Source organism: Myxine glutinosa, chromosome 4, assembly GCF_964187855.1.
Source record: "Myxine glutinosa chromosome 4, kmMyxGlut1.1, whole genome shotgun sequence".
NCBI classification, from domain to species: domain Eukaryota; kingdom Metazoa; phylum Chordata; class Myxini; order Myxiniformes; family Myxinidae; genus Myxine; species Myxine glutinosa.
In genome coordinates, this window is record NC_136264.1 from 15,525,829 (window position 1) to 15,544,547 (window position 18,719).

The 18,719-nt window shown below is 46.2% G+C and overlaps 2 protein-coding genes across 6 annotated transcripts in view; both read left to right on the plus strand.

The window, feature by feature from the left end:
• Positions 1 to 1,741: 1,741 nt before the first annotated feature.
• On the plus strand, positions 1,742 to 14,809 carry LOC137424468 (uncharacterized). The gene is made up of 4 exons (XM_068111954.2): positions 1,742 to 1,814; positions 1,928 to 2,596; positions 7,913 to 8,000; positions 13,467 to 14,809. The coding sequence occupies exons 2-4, from the start codon at positions 2,067 to 2,069 to the stop codon at positions 14,490 to 14,492; spliced, it is 1,644 nt and encodes a 547-aa protein (XP_067968055.2). The 5' UTR covers positions 1,742 to 1,814; positions 1,928 to 2,066; the 3' UTR covers positions 14,493 to 14,809.
• Positions 14,810 to 14,995: 186 nt separating this feature from the next.
• Positions 14,996 to 18,719, plus strand: part of LOC137424467 (ankyrin repeat domain-containing protein 26) — a 53,015-nt gene continuing 49,291 nt past the window's right edge. For all 5 annotated transcript variants that reach the window (XR_013623026.1, XM_078775493.1, XM_078775492.1 and 2 more), the window contains exon 1: positions 14,996 to 16,666. Coding sequence is in view for 4 of the 5 variants with exons in the window: in XM_078775492.1 (XP_078631618.1) it covers positions 15,922 to 16,666 (745 nt within the window). In the remaining variant the exon portion in view is untranslated. The remainder of the gene's footprint in view (positions 16,667 to 18,719) is intronic.

Sequence of the window (18,719 nt, forward strand, 5' to 3'; positions counted from 1 at the left end):
TCGGCCTCCAACCGCGCAGGGCGCTCGGGCGTCGCCTCGGACGGCGGCGGGCTCCAGGTAGCCGCTCCGATGTGCTGGCCCGCCGAGGAGATCTTGTCGGCTTACCTGGCGAGGGTGCGGGGATCTGTGATCGACGTGCCAGCCAGGGCGAGGCGTACCGGGTGAGGCAGCTGGCGAAGGAACAGCTCGCGGAACAGAAAATCCGGAGAGTGCTCACCGAGCAACGAGAGCATATAGTCCATGCGCTCGGACGGGCGCGTGTCGCCGAGCTCGGGCAGGCCGAGCAGGCAAATGTCGAAAGGCAAATGCGCGTGCCGCCGGTGAGAGGGCGAAAGCGTCGAGGAGGAGCGTCTTCAGCGCGTCATACTTGTCAGCAGCCGGCGGGTGCTCGAGGAGGCTCAGGGCGCGGGCCGCGGTGGCGGAACCGAGCGCTGCCACGACGTGGTGGAAGCGGGTGTCGTCCGCGGTGATGCCTTGCAGGGCGAACTGGGAGTCCGCCTGGGCGAACCAAACAGCCGCGTGAGCCTCCCAGAAGGTAGGCAGTTTAAGAGTCACTGCCGTGTCCATGTCGGTAGGTCACCAATGAAGGAGCTGTGCTCCAACGCGAGTCGAAAGGATTTGACGCGACCAAAGACGGAAATTCAGCCGAGTTGCTCTATTGCATGTATCACACTCGGGTACTCTGAAAAGCCCGTTTATCGGGCAGCAATATATATACACATTTATGCCGGAGCGTTTGCCATGGAAAGGAAAGGGCAATCATCCCACCAACGTTCATCCAAATCCGTTCAGAACTTTTCCAGATATCTTGTTCACGAACACACACACACACGGACACGAGTGAATGCATTACTCCCTGGCGGGAGTAAAAATCATTTTTTGACGAAAAAAAATCATGATTCACTTATGTTGCCCAATGATTCCAGACTTATGGGACACCTGCATATATAATGGAGCAAGTGTTTGTAATCACTGGCGGATCAAGGTGGATGGGGGGAGGGGCAGGGGGTGCGCACCCCGCCCACCTTAGGATTTTCGATGATAAATAATTATAAACGAAAACCTGGAACTGCCTTCGTGTCCAGATTATTTTGAATAAGGAACGCTCCAGGTAGCTTACCAACGCTTACCAACGCTCCAGGTAGCTTACCAACACAACACATGCGTGCGTGTGTTTGTGTGTGCTGAAACTTAAGTGTGCTTAAGCAAGTGTGCTTAAGCCGCTTGGTGAGCGATCTCCAAGAACCTTGGTAACTGACCACACACCAGCCGGTCTCTTCGGGAAAGCCGAGGAAACGAGACAGGATCCACCCAAAGGGTGCACCTTTAATATAGCAAGATCTTCCCCCGGTGGCGATCTGAGAGCATGTTTGTCTACCTGAGCGCAGGCCTCGTTGTCTCCAATAGCCAGATGCACAGGTATCTAGCACAGGTATCCAGCACAGGTGAACGACCGACCGACGGAGCCTCTCCAACTTGCGACATTTAGTAGCTGTGGGACCTCCCCCACGAAAATCCCGACCGAGGCTCTGGGATTATTTATTGTTTGTTCCGTTCGATTTATGTACAAACTCGTTCGCGTGTGATGCGTCGCAAAAGGAACGACAGTTATATAATAATTAATTAACTGAATCGAAATGAACCGAAGGGAATGATTTTGTGGTGTTATTGCCATGGCAACGATTATGAATATGTAATCGGACACGCCCACCGTTCACTTCAATTGCGGCTCTTGTCGTAGGCGGTGATGCTTTGCGGAGCACGACCTTTCTTTCGACATTTGAGTGGATTTTGAGTCTTGACTTCTTCGATTGGTGAGTTTCATTTCCATTGCTAAATATATTCACGTACAGTTTGTGAATGCCTTGTGTTTTGATCACTTTTCTGTTGAGTTTGATCCGATCATCAATGCGTGTGCCTCCCTCAGATGCACGTTAAACGGGCGGCCCGTCTCCAGCATTAGTGGGTGGAGGTTAAAGACCCAACGGTTTGTGAAGAAGAGGCGAGCTATCGCTGGCATCCTGAACCAATTTAAAGTTCCTGGCCAAACAACTGCTGGGAGAGCAATGGCAAACCACCTCTGCGAGGAGGATTCCACATCACAGACAGAGAGAGACAGACAAAGAGACAAAGACAGACAGATGTATAGAGAGAGACAACCAAAGAGAGATAGCAAGAGAAAAGAGACAGAGAGACAGAGAGACAGAGAGACAGGAAGAGACAGAGAGACAGAGAGAGAGAGAGACACACAGAGTGACAGAGACAGTAAGATACAGAGACAGCAAGAGACACAGAGAGACAGACAGAGACAGACAGAGATAGAGACAGCAAGAGACAGAGACAGAGAGAGACAGAGAGAGACAGTGAGAGAGACACACAGAGACACAGAGAGACAGAGACAGCAAGAGACAGAGAGACAACCAGAGACAATGGGCAGAATGGGAAAGAGGGATAATTTGTCGTCACCGGAAAGAAAAGAACAGAAGGTTTCACTTGCGGAAAAGTTCAAGAAGGTTTTTCAGAAAATAAGGCCGAAGGAACAGACTCCAAATGAACCTTCACCTTCGACCAGCAATGGACCGAGCACTTCGACATGGTAAGAAAATGGCTGCTCAGTTTAGATGGAGGTTAACAAATGCCTTTTGTAAAATGTTTACACGAAAAATTCACTGCTTTATTGAAATCTATCTCCACACACCCTGAAACACAGAATAAGGACCTGCTGTTAGAACTATAGAAAAAGCACGTAATAGCATTTACCACTAATCTATAAGCAAGCGAATTGGTATTTAGCATTCCTCTTCACACCTTGCTCAAGTGTCTGCTCACAGAATGCAGAAGCGAAGCCAACACTCTCCTCCTTCCTGCACAGCACTCCTTTATATCCACTTCTCAATGCCATCCCACAACCGGATCTTCTTCTCCATATTTAATCACATAGATATAATTATTTAATATTTTCCTTCAATCCAATATGGCTGCCAGACCATGTGACCTATCATGGCATAATTTTAATATTTCAATACAAATGGGTCATAGATCATGTGCATGCAATTTCAGATTTTTAGTACAACGGATTCGATTAAAACATTTCCTGCTGGTATACCACTTCACCTATGATGTCATCATTATCATGCTTTTGTTCCCCATTGGGAGTACTTGACAATGTGCCAAGTTTCCAATTTTTCCTTTCAGCGGTTTCTGAGAAATCATTTTTTTATTATTTGGTTTTAATCCAAGATGGCTGGCATACCACGTGACCTATGACGTCACAATCATAAAAACATTCTGCATGGGTGTCACTCCGACCCTGAAAGTTTCGTCTCCATCGGACAAATGGAGGTTTATTTATTTATTTTTTTTATATATATATTTTTGTATACTGAATCGAGGCTCGTGAAAGAGCTAACATTTATCAAACAAACAAACAAAATATACAAAAAGAGGGAGCGGAAGACAAGATGGGGGGAGAAGGGGAAGCACACAACCACAACATTTGAGAGCAGGGAGAAGTGTTGGAGGGAGAGGGCTTGGGGGCAGGAGGCGTGAGAAGGGGAGGGGGGATGGGGGGGGAGAGGTATAAAACACGAGACTGAAATTAGCGGGGGTAGAAAAGATCAAGGTTTGGGATGGGAGAGGATAAGAGATGGTGGTGAACAGCTGTTTTAAAGACCTGGAGGGTGGAGTGGGATTGAAGAGAGTGAGGGAGTTTGTTCCAGAGGCGGGAGAAAAGAGGAATGAAGGAGTGAAGTTGAGCAGAAAGTCTTGATTTTGCAGTTTAACCATAAGAGGGTTGCAGGCAGATCTTGTGCGACCTGTAGGAATATTTGGGGGACAGAGCCCAGAGAGGGCTGGGGGGGCAAGGCCAGAGAGGAGTCGGTAGAAGACGGAAAGACCACCAACCTGCCTGCGGTGAGTGAGTGAAAGGCCCTTGGAGTTAGCTTCATCGCGGGAGATTCCAATGATTCTGAACGCTTTGGTTTCAACAGCGTGAAGACGGGCAAGGTGTGAGGCAGGAGCACCAGACCAGAGGGGAGAGCAGTATTCCATAGAGCTGCGGATGAAAGCCTTGTATGTGGTGAGGAGCTCAGGTGTGCCAAGGAAGGACTTCGCACGACGGAGGATGCCCAGTCGGCGACTGGCTTTGGAGGCCAGATTTGAAATGTGGTTTTCCCAGGAAAGATCATGGCAAATAGTGAGACCCAAAAGCTTGAGTGACAGAACTTCTTGGAGAGGATTATTCAGAAAGTGGATGGGAGGGTTTTCCAGTCGGTCTTTTCGGAGAGACATCGCAAGAGTGTGAGATTTATCAGGATTGAAAGACATGTTCCATTTGTTTGCCCAGTCTGTGATTTTGTCCAGGTCTGCAGAGAGTGAGGGGGCTGCAGACTGCCGATCTGAGGGATGAGGAATGGAGCGACAGAGAGTAGAGTCGTCAGCAAAGAGATAGAGAGGATTTTCAAGAGAGTCAGAGAGATCATTGATGAAGACCAGAAAAAGCACAGGGCCCAGAACACTACCTTGGGGAACTCCAGCCTGAACAGGAAGAGGAGATGAGAGAAACCCATTCAGGGCCACACGTTGACTACGACCAGAGAGGAAGTCCGCCAGCCATGCGTGGAGATTTCCATGGATACCAAAGGAGGAGAGTTTGGTGAGCAGAGCAGGGTGCCAGACCGTATCGAAGGCACGTGAAATGTAAAGGGAGACGGCTCTAATTTCCTGTTTGGCGTTGAGGACCTCCATCCATTGTTGAGAAAGCAGAAGCAGCATGTCCAGAGTAGAGTGACCAGGTCTAAAACCAAATTGATGATCAGAGATTAAGCCATTGGAGAAGAGGAAAGATTTCATATCTGAAGCAATGATGGATTCCATGACTTTGCTGATAATTGGGAGAAGGCTGATTGGTCTGTAGTTGCTGGGATCTGTTTTTGCACCTTTTTTGTGCAAAGCGGTGATGTTGGCTGATTTCCAAGCAGATGGCAGATGACCTTGAGCAAAAGAGAGGGTGAAGAGAACAGAAAGAGTGAGTGAAAGAGCGGAAGCACATGATTTTAGGACCCGTGGGCTGATGCCGTCAGGACCAGTTGCAGAATCAGAGTCGAGGGTTGACAGAAACTTTTCCACCTTGTCAGGAGGAAAGGACACAGAGTCCAGGAGCAGCTGGGTACGACTGGGTACGGTGGGTACAGAGAGGGATGGGTTTGGGACACAAGATTTAGCGGCAAACACAGAGTTGAGGCATTCAGCTTTTTCACGTGCGGAGTCAGCCATTAAGCCATTTGAGGTGAGGGAGGGGATGGAGGGGGAACAAACACCAGAAACAGATTTGACCAGACGCCACCAGGATTTGGAAGAGGGAGACAGATAAGAGAGTTCGGTCTTGAGAACGGTGAGATATTGTTTCCTGGCTCTCCTGAGGGTGGACACACACTTGTTACGGGCTTTGTGAAAGGAAATGAGATTTCCTTCTGTTGGATTTGCTTTCCAGGAGACGAACGCAAGTTGTTTCAGGGCAACAGCCTCACCACAAGATTCCGTGTACCATGGATGGGAGGAAGGGTATGACAACTGAAGACGAGATGGGATAAATCTGTGCATGAGAGAGAGCAATTTACTTTGAAAGAATTCCCAGGATGAGTTGATGTCAGAGGCGGTAGAGATGGGAGACCAGTCCAGATGATTGATGGCTGCTTGAAGACCGTGCCAGTTGGCCTGAGTGAAATGCCAGACTCGTCGACGCTGAGGAGGCTCTCTGAGAATGGTCAGAGAGATGTCCACTTTGACAAGCACATGATCAGATGAGCCGATTGGAGCAGAAGAAGAGCAGCAGACATTTTCAGGGAAGTTTGTCATAACCAAATCCAGAAGAGAAGATGCTCCGTTGACTGAGATCCGGGTCGGGAAATTGACAGATTGTGTCAGTCCCAGTGAGTCGCAGAAGTCCTTTGCTGAAGAGCCATGGCTGGTGAGAGAGGTACCCACACCCAGCCAACTGGCATGGTGACAATTGAAATCACCACATATGAGGAAGAGAGAGTTGGGATGGGTAGATAGAAGTTGGTCCATATTTATCAGACAGCGAGATGTAGATGGAGTCATCGCTGTTTGGTGGACGGTACAACACACATATGAACAAAAGGTGGGAGCGAAGGGGAAGCCGTAGCCAAAGGTATTCCTGGGGGTGAGGTGGAGAGAGGGCAGTGGAGGGCGAGTGAGGAAGAGAGTTTTTTATAAAGATAGCAACCCCACCTCCAGGACGAGGCTCAGGTCTATCATACCGGAGGAGGGAGTAACCTGGGAGAGATACCAAGGCATCAGAGACATCATGAAGGAGGAAAGTTTCTGTTAAGCAGATCACATCTGGTTTGTCAGAAGCAACCTGTATGGAGAGATCAGTCACGTTTGAGCGAAGGCCCCGGATGTTTGAGGTCCATACCGTTAATGAAGAGGAAGGGGGAGCATCGGGTCCAGAACAGGGGGGGGGGGGGAGGGGTAGGGTAACATGTGGAAGAGGAGGAAGAGAAGGTAGGGAGAGCTGTTGAAGGTGTGTCAGAGATTTCAGAATAGCTTGGAGAAAGGGAAGAACGGGGCGGACAAAAGGTTTGATGGAGATTGGGTGAGGCACAGTGAGGTGTTATTTGAGGAGGGGGAAGAGCGAGGCAGAAGGTTGGGGGAGATGAAGGTGAAAGTTGGAAGGGGGAAGAAGCAGGGAGGATGCTTTGAGGAGGAGGGGTGAGAGGGGAGTCTAGGAGGGGAGGAGCGAGGGAGCGTCTCAGAGGGGAGGGGTGTGGGGGGAGTTTAGGAGGGAGGGGAGGGAAGGGGCAAGGGGGGAGATTTGAAAGGGATGGGTGATGGGGAGGATTTGGAGGGGAGGGGTGAGATTAGATTTTGAAAAGTGTACGATTCATGGGAAACGAACATTTTTTGCAAAATGAGTTTGAGACCTTCGAGTCAAAAATACGTTTGAGGACACTGAAGGAGGGGTGGAGTTCTGGATAGTTTATGGAATGTAGAAAGGAGGAACTGTAAGAGATGGTATTATATATATTTTTTGGAATGAATAGATTTGGTGAGCAAGACGAAAGCATCCTTTTGTAGGAAAAGAAGAAAAGGGTGTTATAATATATGAGAGAAAATAGTTGTTCAGGGAAGAGATTATACATTTCTAACCACGTGATCGCGTGATCGCGAACGAAGAACGAACGAACAGAAAAGAACAACAAATAAACGAATAACACCTGGGAAGGAAATATTTTTTGGGTTTTTTTTTTTTTGTCTTTCTTTCTTTTCTCCATGCTCATTGCGCTCCACACAGACACAAAACAGCAGAATGACTCCTTTTCTCCGTTCAAACTGGTTGAATGAGTGATTTTTATATGGCAGGCACCTGCAACTCACCACAGGTGAGTTCATTTCCAAAGTAAAGGAGAATCACCTGCTTGAAATCTCATTATTTATAACAACTTCTGAAGGTGCCAATAATATTGTCCGGGCCATTTTCGGGTTTCTGTGTCGAATAAGCGAAGATTTCGTGGTTTTTTTCAGCTTTTTTTGTTTTGTTCCACTGAAAACCAAAGAAATACAAATGTGATATCAAAATATTTTAACATTTCAACAATTTTCTGGAAGAAATGGTGCATTATTTGAAGAAAGTGCAAGGGTGCCAATATACTTGGCCACGACTGCACATGAATGGGACCATATCGGAGGAAGTGAGAAGACATCCTGGGTCACGTCGTCAGCAGCGATTGCAGACGATCAAACAATTTGGTGCAAAATGGAAATGATTGTGAAGTGACGGTGATTCTAAATGCCATCTGACCCCAGTATCGTCGGATAGAATCTGACCTCACTCTTACCCTCCTTCCACATTCCCTCCCCTCCTCCTTCTTGTCCTCGGTATGAACAGGTCAAAGTGGAAGTTCAGAAAAAAGAAGAAACATAAAGAGGGGAGAATGGAAGTGCTGAGGGAGGAATGCAAGACTCTGCAAAATGAGGTGAGGGTTTCTGTGGCTCTGACAGAACGTGACGCATCCTGAACCTCGACCCCGACACAAAATAATACCAGACCCGAGACCTCCAGACAGTTGGCCTCATCTCTTGTTTTGTATTGATTTAAATACTTACACACTTCACCTCCAACTTTATGCCCCACAATTGCCTCTGCTACCCTATGAGGGCATTCGCCTCCTTCAATTTCTCCTTCTCAACCCCAATCCGATCCAGGTTTAAAAACCCTAACAACAGACAAAAACAGGATGTAAAATACCATGCATGGAGAAGGAAACTCCAAGGAAGAAAAACTGGAAAATTATGACGAGGGGTTTCGGTGGGGTAAATGGGGGTAGAAAAGATCATGGCTCTGGTTTGGGGATGATCTGAGATGGTGCTGAACAGCTGTTTTGCTGTGAGAATGAAACGTTTGCAACCATTTTCAAGATAAAATGAAGTATTTTTGTGACAGAGAAAACTTGATTTAACATGACCAGATTGAAAAATGTGTCATATGGTTAGAGCGTCTGCGCATGCGCAAGATTGGAGGTCACGTCTCTTCAAAGCTGTCCATGCGCGCACGCTTTGGAAGTTAAGTAATTTTTCACAATTGTGTTTTTGTCGAAACTGTATATTTCTTTCGGTGTGTGTACCTATTTGGTGTGTCTTTAATAGGATTCTCGGTGTTGGTTTTTCATACCTGTGTACAGAATCGTTGGTTAGTTCGTGTCGCGTATTCTGAGGCCTAGTGGAGTAGGCTACCGTGTCCGACCTTGGCTTGAGGCTTTGTTTTTGTCTCAGCGGTTCTTCGATTGCGCTGCAATTACTTTCGGTCTCTGTTTTTCCCGGTCTTTTCACCCCATACTTCCTTGTTTTAAAATCTCGACTCAAAAAAAAAAAACCAAAAAAATATTTTCTTCTCTGTTCTTATCCGTTTGTTCATTCTTATTTGTTCGTTCGTTCTTCGACTACGTTGTTCATGATCACGTGATCACGTTGTTTAAAAATGTTTAAACTGTCCCCTGAAGAACTGTATTCTGTTGCATACTATAACACCTTTTTCATCTTCTTCTATAAAAGGATGCTTTCGACTTGCTCAGCAAATGTATTCATTCTAAAAAAAAATACCATCTCTTACAGTGCCTCTTTCATACATTCCCTGAACTCTCCAGCACTCCACCCATCCTTCAGCGTCCTCAAACGTATTTTTGACTCGAAGGTCTCAAGAAACTCATTTTGCAATAAATGTTCGTTTCCCATTAATCGTACACTTTTCAAAATCCAATCTCACCCCTCCCCTCCAAATCTTCCCCATCACCCCTTCCCTCCAAAACTTCCTCATCACCCCTTCCCTCCAAAATTTCCCCATCACCCCTCCCCTCCAAATCTACCCCCTTACCCCTCCCCTCCAAATCTTCCCCATCACGCATCTCCTTCAAATATTCCCCCTTGCCCCTCTCCTCCAAATCTTCCCCATCACCCATCCCTTTCAAATCTTCCCTCTTGCCCCTCCCCTCCAAATCTTCCCCATCACCCCTTCCCTCCAAAACTTCCCCATCACCCCTCCCCTCCAAAACTTCCCCATCACCCCTCCCCTCTAAATCTACCCCCTTGCCCCTCCCCTCCAAATCATCCCCATCACCCATCTCTTTCAAATCTTCCCCCTTGCCCCTCCCCTCCAAATCATCCCCATCACCCATCTCTTTCAAATCTTCCCCCTTGCCCCTTCCCTCCAAAACTCCCCCCACACCCCTCCCCTCTGAGACTCTCCCTCGCTCCTCCCCTCCTAGACTCCCCTCTCACCCCTCCTCCTCAAAGCGTCCTCACCGCTTCTTCCCCCTTCCAACTTTCACCTTCATCTCCCTCAACCTTCTGCCTCACTCTTCCTCCTCCTCAAATAACACCTCACTGCCCCTCACCCAATCACCATCAAACCTTTTGTCTGCCCCATTCTTCCCTTTCTCCAAGCTATTCTGAAATCTCTGACACACCTTCAACAGCTCTCCCTACCTCTTCCTCCTCTTCCACATCTCACCCTACCGCTCCCCCCCCCCCCCCCCCCCCACCTGTTCTGTATCCGATGCTCCCCCTTCTTTAACAGTATGGACCTCAAACATCCGGGGCCTTCGCTCAAACTTGACTGATCTCTCCATTCAGGTTACTTCTGACAATCCAGACTTGATCTGCTTAACAGAAACTTTCCTCCTTCAAGATGTCTCTGATTCCTTAATATCTCTTTCTGGTTACTCCCTTCTCTGTGATTATAGACCTGAGCCTCGTCCTGGTGGTGGGGTTGCTATCTTTATCAAAAACTCTCTTCCCCACTCTCCTTGCACTGCCCTCACTCCACCTCAATCCCAGGAGTACCTCTGGCTACGGCTTCCTCTCCGCTCCCACCTTTTGTTCATATGTGTTCTGTACCGTCCTCCAAACAGTGATGACTCCATTTACATTTCACTGTCTGACAACATTGACCAACTTCTATCCACTCATCCCAACTCTCTCTTCCTCATATGTGGTGACTTCAACTGTCATCATGCCAGCTGGCTGGGTGTGGGTTCCTCTCTCACCAGCCATGGCACCTCAGCAAAGAACTTCTGCGACTCATTGGGACTGACCCAATCTGTCAATTTCCCGACCCGGATCTCAGGCAATGGAGTATCTTCTCTTCTAGACTTGGTTATGACAAACTTCCCTGCAAATGTCTGCTGCTCTTCTTCTGCTCCAATCGGTTCTTCTGATCATGTGCTTGTTAAAGTGGACATCTCTGTTGCCATTCTCAGAGAGCCTCCTCAGCGTCGACGAGTCTGGCATTTCACTCAGGCCGACTGGCACGGTCTGCAAGCAGCCATCAATCATCTGGACTGGTCTCCCATCTCTACTGCCTCTGACATCAATTCTTCCTGGGCATTCTTCCAAAGCAAACTGCTCTCTCTCATGCACAGACTTATGCCATCTCGTCTTCAGTTGTCTTACCCTTCCTCCCGTCCATGGTTCACTGAATCTTGTGGTGAGGCAGTTGCCCTGAAACAACTTGTTTTTGCCTCTTGGAAGGCAAATCCAACTGAAGACAATCTTAGTTCCTTCCACCAAGCTCGGACCAAGTGTGTGTCTACCCTCAGGAGTGCCAGGAAGCACTATCTCTCCACACTCAAGCATGAACTCTCAAATCTGTCTCCTTCCTCCAAATCCTGGTGGCGTCTGGTCAAATCCGTTTCTGGTGTTTGTTCCCCCTCCATCCCCTCCCTTACCCCAAATGGCTACACAGTTGACACCGCACATGACAAAGCTGAATGCCTCAACTCTGTGTTTGTCTCAAAATCTTGTGTCCCAAACCCATCTCTCTCTGTTCCCACCTGACCCAGACGAACCCAACTGCTCCTGGACTCTGTGTCCTTCTCTCCTGACAAGGTGGAGAAGTTTTTGTCAAACCTCAACTCTGATTCTGCAACTGGACCAGACGGCATCTGCCCACGGGTCCAAAAATCCTGCTCTGCCGCTCTATCTCATGCTCTCTATGTTCTTTTCACCCTCTCTTTTGCTCAAGGTCATCTGCCAGCATCTTGGAAATCAGCAAACATAACCACTTTACACAAAAAAGGTGCAAAAACAGATCCTTGCAACCACAGACCAATCAGCCTTCTCCCAATTCTCAGCAAAGTCATGGAAGCCATAATTGCTTCGGATAGGAAATCTTTCCTCTTCTCCAATGGCTTGATCTCTGATCATCAATTTGGTTTCAGACCAGGTCACTCTACTCTGGACATGCTGCTGCTGCTGTCTCAACAATGGATGGAGGTCCTCAATGCCAAACAGGAAATCAGAGCTGTCTCCCTTGACATATCACGTGCCTACGATACGGTCTGGCACCCATCTCTGTTCATCAAACTCTCCTCCTATGGTATCCATGGAAATCTCCACGCATGACTTGCAGACTTCCTCTCTGGTCATAGTCAACGTGTGGCCCTGAATGGATTTCTCTCATCTCCCCTGCCTGTTCTGGCTGGAGTTCCCTCAAGGTAGTGTTCTGGGCCCTGTGCTTTTTCTGGTCTTCGTTAATGATCTCTCCGACTCTCTGCAAAATCCTCTCTGTCTCTTTGCTGATGACTCCACTCTCTACCGCTCCATTCCTCATCCCTCAGATCTGCAGTCTGCAGCCTCCTCACTCTCTGCAGACCTGGACAAAATCACAGTCTGGTCAAACAAGTGGAACATGTCTTTCATTCCTGACAAATCTCACACTCTAACTGTGTCTCTCCGAAAAGACCGACTGGAAAACCCTCCCATCTACTTTCTCAACAATCCTCTCCAAGAAGTTCTGTCGCTCAAGCTTTTGGGTCTCACTATCTGCCATGACCTTTCTTGGGAAAACCACACTTCCAAGCTGGCCTCCAAAGCCAGTCACCGACTGGGCATCCTCCGGCATGCGAAGTCCCTCCTTGGCACACCTGAGCGCCTCACCACAAACAAGGCTTTCATCTGCAGCTCAATGGAATACTGTTCCCTCCTCTGAGCTGGTGCTCCTGCCTCACACCGAGCTCGGCGTCACGCTGTTGAAACAAAAGCTTTCAGAATCAATGGAATCTCCTGCGATGACGCTAACTCTGAGGGCCTTTCACTCACTCACCGCAGGCAGGTTGGTGGTCTTTCTGTCTTCTACCGACTCCTCTCCGTCCTTGCTCCCCCAGCTCTCTCTCTGTGCTCTGTCCCCCAAATATTCCTACAGGGCACACAAGATCTGCCAGCAACCCTCTTATGGTTAAACTGCCAAAATCTAGACTCTCTGCTCACCTTCACTCTTTCATTCCCCTTTTCTCCCGCCTCTGGAACAAACTCCCCGACTCCCTTCAATCCCACTCCTCCCTCAAGGTCTTTAAAACAGCTGTTCACCACCATCTCTTATCTTCCCCATCCAAAACCTTGATATTTTCTACCCCTGCTAATTCACCCGAGATCCACTTTTTGAAATTCTAACTTCTTTCCTGGAAGTCCTTGCAGTGTCTATATGTTTTATACCTCTCCCACCTCACCCCAAGCCCTCTCCCTCCCACAGTTTTCTCGATGTCCCTGCTCTCAAATGTTGTGTTTGTGTCTTTCCCCCTCTCTCCCCATCTTGTCTATTGCTCCCCTTATTTTGTGTTTTATGTGTCGGTTTGACTTTTTAATAATAGAAAAATCACTTTTTTTCTGTGATTAATGTTAGCTCTTTCATGAGCGTCGATCTTGTATACAAAAAAAAACACAAAAAAACCCCATGAGGAGTTAAAGGTTCGCACAAATTAAGTTGTGGTTTTGGTATGAGTCGTTGATAGGGTTGTGATGAAATATTTTTCATACTGTTCACTGAAAGCTTTTAAAAATGATTTTTGTGATATTGTATTTATCACAACATTGTTTGGTCTTGATTTATTATTGTGAAGCATTTGTGATTGCTCATAAAAAATAATCAATTCATTTTTGACATCCATTAGGAGAGAACATCTTCACCCCTCCATGAAGAGCTTGGCCTGCGTGACCCAGGTGCATCTGGTGCAACTTTACACGAGTCTGAATTTCAGATGATGTTCACGGATGAGCATAAGTGCTGTCAACATAAAATGAACTACGTCATTCAAAAGAAGGAATATAATCGACTACAGCAAGCAATGAATGATAGAAAGGAAACCCTTACAAAGCTAGAACAAGAAGTAGAATATTACCGGGAGGGGTGCAACTTGTTGAGCAAGGAGAATTGTTTACGCCAGACACAGTTGAACCTCCAGCAGCAGAATAATACAAAAGAACTCGAGAAAATTCAGTTGAAATATGAAACCGAGATGGCCCAGCTCAGTAAGGAATGTGGCCGACTGCAGCAGAAGAATAAAAAACTGAAGACAATTCAGTCAAGGCATGAAACTGAGATGATGGACTGCCAGGTGCGATGCAACCATGAGTTGCAAAGAGCGGAGCAAAGGATTATGCAAAGTGTTGATTCTCTGCAGAGTGAGAAGTTCTTGCTGAACCAGAGATTGATCCGTATTAATCAGAAATTGGAGGATGAGATGATCAGGTTTGAAAGGGAGAAGAGAAAATTAGAGCACAAGTTGGTAGACGTGCAGGCTGCATTTATCACGGCTCAGTTGGCACACCAAAAGCAAATGGAAAAGGATGAGAAAAATTTGGAGGAACTGAAACGGCAGTTGTCTTCCAAGATATTCTGTGCAGAGCAAGAAACCAGGGCCCAGCATGCCAAGATGGAAGAACTTGAGCATGTTTATAAAAAAAAGGAAGACATTGTGCACGGTCAGTTTGAAGAATGTGTCAGTCTCAAGAGCCAACAAAATAAAGAAAGTGAAGATGCAATGCAAGAACAGCATCAATTTAATGAGAGAGTCATTCTAATCGAGAATGAAAATGCCAAGAACAGGAGCCAGTTGCAATGCATTTCCACAGACGAGAAGGAAATGGAAGAGCAGGCAAAAGTGGGACATAATAATTGGTTGAGTCATTTCAGCTGATAAAGCACAAAAGAGTTGGCAAGTCAAGGAGTTTATGGGCGAATCACTCCGGTCCCTCAAATGTTAGTTGGAAAGTAATAAACACACCAGTAGCGGAAGAATGTTGGTTCGAAGACGCAGCCATTTCTACATGTAAGTAAATGGCGAAAGCGCATCGGAACTTATGGGCCACCCACCAAAAACCAAAAAAATGTCCGGAAATTTCTCCCTCCCCATCTAAGCCATTAACAAAGTTTAAATCCTCAGTAGACCTCAATACACTTTTCATTGTGCACTTTTCATCATACACTTTTCATCATCACACAGTTTTCATCACAAACTTTTCATCGCACACTATTCATCGCACACTATTCATCGCACACTATTCATCGCACTTTTCATCATACACTTTCCATCACACACTTTCCATCACACACTTTTCATCACACACTTTTCATCACACACTTTTCATCACACACTTTTCATCATACACTTTTCATCATACACTTTTCATCATACACTTTTCATCATACACTTTTCATCATACACTTTTCATCATACACTTTTCATCATACACTTTCCATCATATACTTTCCATCATACACTTTCCATCATACACTTTCCATCATACACTTTCCATCATACACTTTCATCATACACTTTCCATCATACATGTTTCGTCACACACTTTTCATCACACACTTTTCATCACACACTTTTCATCACACTCTTTTCATCATACACTTTCCATCATACACTTTCCATCATACACTTTCCATCATATACTTTCCATCATACACTTTCCATCATACACTTTCCATCGTACACTTTCCATCATACACTTTCCATCATACATGTTTCATCACACACTTTTCATCACACACTTTTCATCACACACTTTTCATCACACACTTTCCATCATACACTTTCCATCATACACTTTTCATCACACACTTTTCATCACACACTTTTCATCACAAACTTTTCATCATACACTTTCCATCATACACTTTCCATCATACATGTTTCGTCACACACTTTTCATCACACACTTTTCATCACACACTTTTCATCACACACTTTTCATCACACACTTTCCATCATACACTTTCCATCATACACTTTCCATCATACACTATTCATCGCATACTTTTCATCACACACTTTTCATCACACACTTTTCATCACAAACTTTTCATCATCCACTTTTCATCGCACACTATTCATCGCACACTATTCATCGCACACTATCCATCACACACTTTCCATCATACACTTTTCATCATACACTTTTCATCATACACTTTTCATCATACACTTTTCATCATGCACTTTTCATCACACTATTCATCGCATACTTTTCATCACACACTTTCCATCACACACTTTCCATCATACACTTTTCATCATACACTTTTCATCATACACTTTTCATCATACACTTTTCATCATGCACTTTTCATCACACTTTTCATCACACACTTTTCATCACAAACTTTTCATCATACACTTTCCATCATACACTTTCCATCATACATGTTTCGTCACACACTTTTCATCACACACTTTTCATCACACACTTTTCATCACACACTTTTCATCACACACTTTCCATCATACACTTTCCATCACAAACTTTTCATCATCCACTTTTCATCGCACACTATTCATCGCACACTATTCATCGCACACTATTCATCGCACACTTTTCATCGTACAAGAGAGAGAGACACACACAGAGAGAGACACACACAGAGAGAGACACATACAGAGAGAGACACACACAGAGAGAGAGAGAGAGAGACAGAGAGAGAGAGAGAGAGAGAGAGAGAGACAGAGACAGAGAGAGACAGAGAAAAGAGAGAGACAGAGAAAAGAGAGAGACAGAGAAAAGAGAGAGACAGAGAAAAGAGAGAGACAGAGAAAAGAGAGAGACAGAGAAAAGAGAGAGACAGAGAAAAGAGAGAGACAGAGAAAAGAGAGAGACAGAGAAAAGAGAGAGACAGCAAGAGAAAAGAGAGAGACAATGGGTAGAATGGGAAAGAGGGATAAATTGTCATCACCAGAAAGAAATGAACAGAAGCTTTCACTTTGGAAAAAGTTCAAGAAAGCTTTTCAGAAAACAAGGCCGAAGAACAGACTCCAAAAGAACCTTCTTCGCCTTCGACCAGCAATGAACCGAGCACTTCGACATGGTAAGAAAATGGCTAATCAGTTTCGATGAAGAGGTTAACAAATGCCTTTTGTAAAATGTTTACATGAAAAATACATGGCATGTCTGTCAGGCCGTGATAATATATGGCATACCTGTTCTACTGTTTGTCTAACGTTTTAAATCCCCTCTGCTTCCCCCCCAAAAAACAAAAAAAACAAAAACATTTCTTTCCCTTTCTCCACATGTGCTGTTTGTCTCATCGTGTGCTTCTGTCCCCGTGCACTGTCTCGCCCCGCCCCCATTATCTCCTTGCCTTCCACCTTCTACCCTGTTCACGTGACTCGTGGTTGTCCCTCTAGGGTCTAGGCCCTCTCCCCGTTGGAATTTTTGTGAATATGAGATTGTTCTTCACGGTTCTGTTTAAATATGTTTAAACTTTCCCCTGCAGTGTTTTATTCAGTGGTATATTACAACACGCTGTTTTTCTTCCTATTTAGAAGGCTCTTCAATTTCCTCTTCAACTCATTCCACTTCAAAAAAAAATTCAATCTCTTATAATTCTTCCTCACTACATGCTCTAAATTCAAATTAATTCCAGCCCTCTATCATTCTTAAACGGATCTCGAACTTGAAAATCACAATAAACCCAATTTGTTATAAATGTTCATCTTTCATTAATCATCCACTGTCTAAACTCCCCCCTTGCCCCTCCCCTCCAAACCTCCCCCCTTGCCCCTCCCCTCCTAAACTCCACCCTTGCCCCTCCCCTCCTAAACTCCCCCTTGCCCCTCCCATCCTAAACTCCCCCCTAACACCTCCCCTTTAAAACTCCCCCCCAACCCCTCCCCTTCAAATCTCCCCCCTTCCATCCCTCTCCAATTCTTCCCCCTCCCACCTCCTCCTCAAAGCTGCCTCCTCCCCACTTCATCTCCCTTCTATCTAATACCTCCACCTCCCCCAACCTTCTACTTTCCTCTGCCCCCCCTCAAACAACCCTTCACTGTGCCTCATCCCATCACCATCAAACCTTTCGTCCTCCTCATCCTTCCCTTTCTTGAAACTCTTCTGTAATCTCTGACACACTATCAACTGCTCTCCCCACCTCCCCCTCTCATCCTTCATCTGACCCTACCCCTCCCCTGTCCTGCACCCAATGCTCCCCCTCTCTCCTCATTAGCGATATGGACCTCAAACATCCGAGGCCTTCGCTCAAACCTGGTTGATCTCTCCATTCAGGTTGCTTCTGACAATCCAGACTTGATCTGCTAAACAAACTTTCCTCCTTCAAGATGTCTCTGATTCCTCAATATATCTTCCTGGTTACTCCCTCCTCCGGTATGATAGACCTGAGCCTCGTCCTGGTGGTGGGGTTGCTATCTTTATCAAAAACTCTCTTCCTCACTCCACTTGCATTGCCCTCTCTCCACCCCACCCCCAGGAGTACCTCTGGCTACAGCTTCCTCTCCGCTCCCACCTCTTGTTCATATGTGTTCTGTACCGTCCTCCAAACAGTGATGACTCCATTTACATTTCGCTGTCTGACAACATGGACCAACCTCTATCAACTCATCCAAACTCTGTCTTCCTCATATGTGGTGACTTCAACTGTCATCATGCCAGCTGGCTGGGTGTGGGTTCCTCTCTCACCAGCCATGGCACTTCAGCAAAGGACTTCTGCGACTCATTGGGACTGACACAATCTGTCAATTTCCCAACCCGGATCTCAGTCAATGGAGTATCTTATCTTCTAGACTTGGTTATGAGAAACTTCCCTGCAAATGTCTGCTGCTCTTCTTCTGCTCCTATCGGTTCTTCTGATCATGTGCTTGTGAAAGTGGACATCTCTCTGGCCATTCTCAGAGAGCCTCTTCAGCGTCGACGAGTCTGGCATTTCACTCAGGCCGACTGGCACGGTCTGCAAGAACCCATCAATCATCTGGTCTGGTCTCCCATCTCTACTGCTTCTGACATCAATTCTTCCTGGGAATTCTTCCAGAGCAAACTGCTCTCTGTCATGCACAGATTTATCCCATCTCGTCTTCAGTTGTTTTACCCTTCCTCCCATCCATGGCATCCATGACGGCATATGGCGA